Consider the following 4,853-nt stretch of genomic DNA (forward strand, 5'->3'; position numbering starts at 1 on the left):
GCTATTCAGAAGGTCAGCTCTGGATTTCTAGAATGGTAGGACTGAGATGCCGCTTTGCCCATGCCTCTGCCTCTAAGCAGGCAATGCCCAAGTCCTCACTGACCGAACTTGTCTGTCAGTGGTGAGTCAGCAGTGAAGAAGACAGGCATCGAATATGTGGCTGTGAGATACGATGGGACAGATATCAGGTCAACCTGAACAACCTTAAGAGCAAATCAGTGACTTTCTGAAGGTTTTCATTTGTGAAAGGTGACTGTTTCATGTAGCTAAATTTCCTTTTTCTTTCTTTCTTTTTGTTTTCTTCTTTGGTAATGGGAATAGAACTCAGGACCTTGCGCTTTCCAGGCGGGTGCTTATGCCACTGAGCTATATCCCCAGCCCCATATAAATTTTCACCATCTCACAGGATATAAGAAAGTACTGCTGAAATCTACTCACAAGTAATTCAAGCTGAATAGTTGTTTTTTCTTTGTGATTCAGAGACAACAGCAAATAAACCCATGATCTTTCGATTTTTTTCCTTATCTCATCAGAATCTTTTAATGATTATAAAGAAAGAACTCATGTAACTTGAAGACACTATTTAAAGAACTCAGTTTAAAACTGGACTAAGGACCCAAATAGATATTTCTCAAAAGACATACAAATGTTCAACAGGTATATGAAAATGTGCTCAGTCTCACTAACCATCTAGAATGCAAATCAAAGTTCAATGAGATAACACCTTGCATTGCTCTCAATGTCTAATATACGAAAGGTAAACGAGAACAAGTGGTGGCAAGGACTTGCCAAAGGGAATCCTTGCATACCGTTGGTAGGAACATCAACTGGTAAAATCATAGAAAACCATAGGGAAGTTCCTCAAAAATTAAGAATAAAACTACATCATAGTCCAGCAGTTCTCCATCTGGAAATACTTTGTAAAACCAAAGAAGGTAAAATTAGTGTCTTACACTTCCATATCAGCTCAGCACTGCTGACACTGGCCAATATATAGAAACAATTTAAATGTCTGTCAATGGATGAACTGATAAAAATGTTATGTATATGTGAGGTGTATATTGGCCTTAAAATGGAAGGACACATGGCCACTTGTGATGTAAACTTAAAGTATATTTTGCTACATGAAATGTGCCGTGCACAGAAAGATAAATATTGCATGATGCCAATTATATGTGGAATCCAAAAAGGTCAAACTCACAGAAACAGAGAGTATAGTGCTTTCCAGGGGTGGGGGGAAAGAGAGGTATGGTGGCATAGTGGTAATTTTAGTTGCACAAGATAAGTGAACTCCAGAGAACTAAAGCACAGCAATGTGACTGTAGCTTAAAATATTTTATTGTATACTTGAAAGTCTCTAGGAAAGGAATGCTTAAGTGCTCTCATTACACAGACAGACAGACAGACACACACACACACACACACACACATACTACCTAATGTGATACATATATTCATTAGCTTGGATCTGGTAAATATTCCACAACAGATATGTATATCAAATCATCAAGTTGTATATTTAAATATATATAGTACCTGTCAGCTGTGCTCTAGTTTAGTTGGAAAATTAAAATAAATTTTGGAGAAAATGTGTTTGATATCACATGTAGAAGAGAATGCAGTTACTATTTTAAATGGCTTCTTTTAAAATTCAAAGTTTTCAGTGTTGCTAGTGTTGTGATTTTTAATCTCATATTCTGCAACGGGGTTGAATGCTCTTATTATGTTCCATCATTATAGCAAGCATTCTTATGCATTTATTCTTTATTCATTATTGTTTATATCATTGGAGAAATCCAATAACAACTTTTGTGTGATGGGATATATGCAAGTAATTAATTTCTTCTAACAAATTTTTCTCAAATGAATGAAAGATCATTCATTCCCAAACACAGAATAAGGGACTATTTGGACACAATCGCAGAAACAGTGAGTTTCATAAGGCTTTTAAATGTTACTAGTCTTGTAAATGGAATAGCTCCCTTTGAAAGAAATTGTTATGTTTCTTCTTTATAAGTGAGTTGGATAGCTTCTACAATATAATTTCAGTGGTTATTGCTATTTATTGTTTTATTCTTTTAAAACAATCAATCACTCATGACCTACCAAATTATTTAGAGGAATATTTACTTTTAAATCTTAATTTATAGGTATGTTATATTAGTAAGGGATATGTGTTGGTTAGCTTTACATTACTGTAACAAAATACCTAAGATACACATCTTATAAAGAGAAAAGATTTATTTTGTCTCACATCTTTGGAGTTTGTACTTCATGACTGATTAGTCCTATTGTTTCATACCCTGGCAAGCCAGCATATCATGGCACGAAGGCACCAACAGAACAAAAGCTTTTCATAATTGCCAGGAAGATAAAGAAAGAGGAAGGAGTGAAGCTCCATGATTTCCTCAAGGAAATGTTCCTAATGACCTAAGGATCCCCCATTTGGCCTCGGCTTCTTAACAGTTCCACCAGTTCCCATTAGTGCTACCCTGAAGATTAAGTGTGTAACAAACACATGGGCTATTAGGGGACACTCGCATCCAGTCCACAACAGGAAGTTGGTCTTATCCCTATCGTGTGTTATATTTTCTTATGTTCAGTCTTATCCTTCTACCTTTTAAAATAGTGTCTTCTTCCACTTGCAGTTTCATAATAATGTGGCTAAATGTGTCAAAACTTTCTTTAATATATTATGAAGTTTTTACTATTTTTAAAACTTTCTCCAAATACTGAGTAAAAAGCAATCAACTACATTTTTGTAGTGTTGCTTGCAATTGTGATTACATGACTGCAATATTTGCTAAAAGTCATTGTGCTATATGTGGAAAGTAAGTGGATTTTAATGTGTGATATTATTATAATATGATACAGAAGTCAAGGAAGAATTTTAGTAGTAAATGTGGGGAGGGGGGCGCACAAATCAAGAAATGATGGTCTCCTGCCATATCTAGAAACGAGGTTAGACATCTGAAGGGTACAAGTTTCTGAAATACCAATGTTCATAACTATTATTGCTTCTGGGTCTTGGTTAAAGGGAAAACAGAATTAGAGAAAAAAGTAAGTATACATAGAAACAAACTTTTGCTGGTTGACACCAAAATCCATTATCTGTCTACGGAAGAGAGGGGAATGATAACGCAAGCAGGAGATGAATGGGTCTCAGAGCCAGTTGGGGAAGAGTTCCAGATTTTAATCATTCCAGTTCAGGCCACAGAATACATTGCCATAGGAGAGGGTAAGGAAGCTTCCAATATTTTTAGGAGAACAGTCTAGACTTCTGGATACAAGGCCAGGGTGATGCCCCAGGCCAGAGCTCAACTTTTGCTTGGACCTCTCAGCCATTCATGCAGCCTCAGACAGAGGAGGAAGTGAAGTCCACTTCAGCAGCAGCCTCCAGAGTGCTGGCTGCTGCCCCCGCCACAGCAGCTGGAGCCCCCGGAGGGCTGGCTGCAGCAGCCAGAGCTCTGGTGTCTGTGGCGGTGGGACCTGCGGGGCCTGTGGTGACTCAGGCAGCAGCCACCACCCCCGGAGCTGCGGCAGCCCCCAGAGCTGGAGCCACAGCAGCCCCCAGAGCTGGAGCCACAGCACCCACCAGAGCTGACACTGCAGCAGGAAGAGACTGGGGGGCATTTAGGGGGACACTTTGGGGGGCATTTTGGTGTAGGACACTTGGGAGGGCACTTGGGGGTGCACTTGGGAGGCGGCTGGCACTGCTGCTGGTTCTGCTGGCATGACATCTTGGTAGGTGAGCAGGAGTTCACGAGCTGAGAGAAAATCAAGTACAAATTAGACCCGGGCCACAGGCCACACTTGGACATTCTACCTCTCTCAATATCACCTGAGCCGTAGAAACATCATCTGTTGTGGTTTTATTTCTGAAGCAGTCTCTATATTCTTACCTTGTCACATTTATCCCTCTGAGTTCAGAATACATGTGTAAGTCACAGAAGAATTGCTGTTGTTATACAACTGCAGCAAACTGAGACCAAACAATATTATAGAACATATTCGAGTCCAAGATTTGTTGGGGGAAATTGAAAGAGGAACAGTATTGCAAATCTCTTTAGACGTTAAAATCGCCCAGTTGAATGGGAATTCCAGGGAAAATATTCTTTAAAAGAAAAGGCAAACATCTCCTCTTGTCATAGCTTATAAGATGATTTTACCATGCAGGTCAGTGTTGCTAAGGATCTAGAGATCGCCAGGTCAGTAAACTCAATCCATAAGAGAAGAGACTAAAAACTCATCAAAACCTGCAGCCCTGGGGCTTGGATCTCAGGCACTTGATGTCATCCCAGAACTCAGATATCCTCAGCTCACAGCCAACTGAGGCTTATGGACTGACATGACAGGCGTAAAGCATGTGATATCCCAATCAGCTCGGGAAATATCAACAAACCCCTCACCTATGGCTCTGTGGGTTTCCTAAGCCCAGAGCAGCACCTGGTGTGCTGCTTTGGCTCCAGTTTTTCATTTGCTGCCAAGGACAGGGCTGTTTCTCAGAGGCTGGATCCCTTCTGTCCAAGTGGAGGAAGTCTCTGTGTTTCAGTGTCTCCTATCCTGATGAGCCTACCCCGATACAGAGCAGTTTGTTCTCTCCAGACCCCAAATGCACATACGTCCATTTTCCCCTCATTCCCCCATTGGTGCCAGAGTCTTCTTTTGCTCCCACCTTTCAGTCTTCCCTAAACTCTCCTCCTCTGAAACGTGACCTCTCTCCCTGAGGGCCCTGCCCAGCCTCCCCTTCTGCTGTTATTCCCAGTGGACACTTACCGGAGTCACAGGAACACAGAAGCTCTGTACACCACAGGAGGTGAGTGGATGGAGGTGCTCTGTCCCTGTGCCCTTTT

At 40.9% G+C, this 4,853-nt stretch overlaps 1 protein-coding gene across 1 annotated transcript; it reads right to left on the reverse strand.

The window, feature by feature from the left end:
• Window positions 1–3,172: 3,172 nt before the first annotated feature.
• Window positions 3,173–4,853, reverse strand: LOC102013569 (late cornified envelope protein 1C). Its single transcript, XM_005414621.2, has 2 exons — window positions 4,777–4,853; window positions 3,173–3,767 (listed from the first exon to the last, which is right to left on the reverse strand). Exon 2 carries the CDS (start codon window positions 3,738–3,740, stop codon window positions 3,384–3,386), a length of 357 nt encoding a protein of 118 aa, XP_005414678.1. The 5' UTR covers window positions 3,741–3,767; window positions 4,777–4,853; the 3' UTR covers window positions 3,173–3,383.

The sequence above is a fragment of the Chinchilla lanigera genome, unplaced genomic scaffold (assembly GCF_000276665.1).
Source record: "Chinchilla lanigera isolate Chin_1 unplaced genomic scaffold, ChiLan1.0 scaffold00191, whole genome shotgun sequence".
Lineage (NCBI taxonomy): Eukaryota > Metazoa > Chordata > Mammalia > Rodentia > Chinchillidae > Chinchilla > Chinchilla lanigera.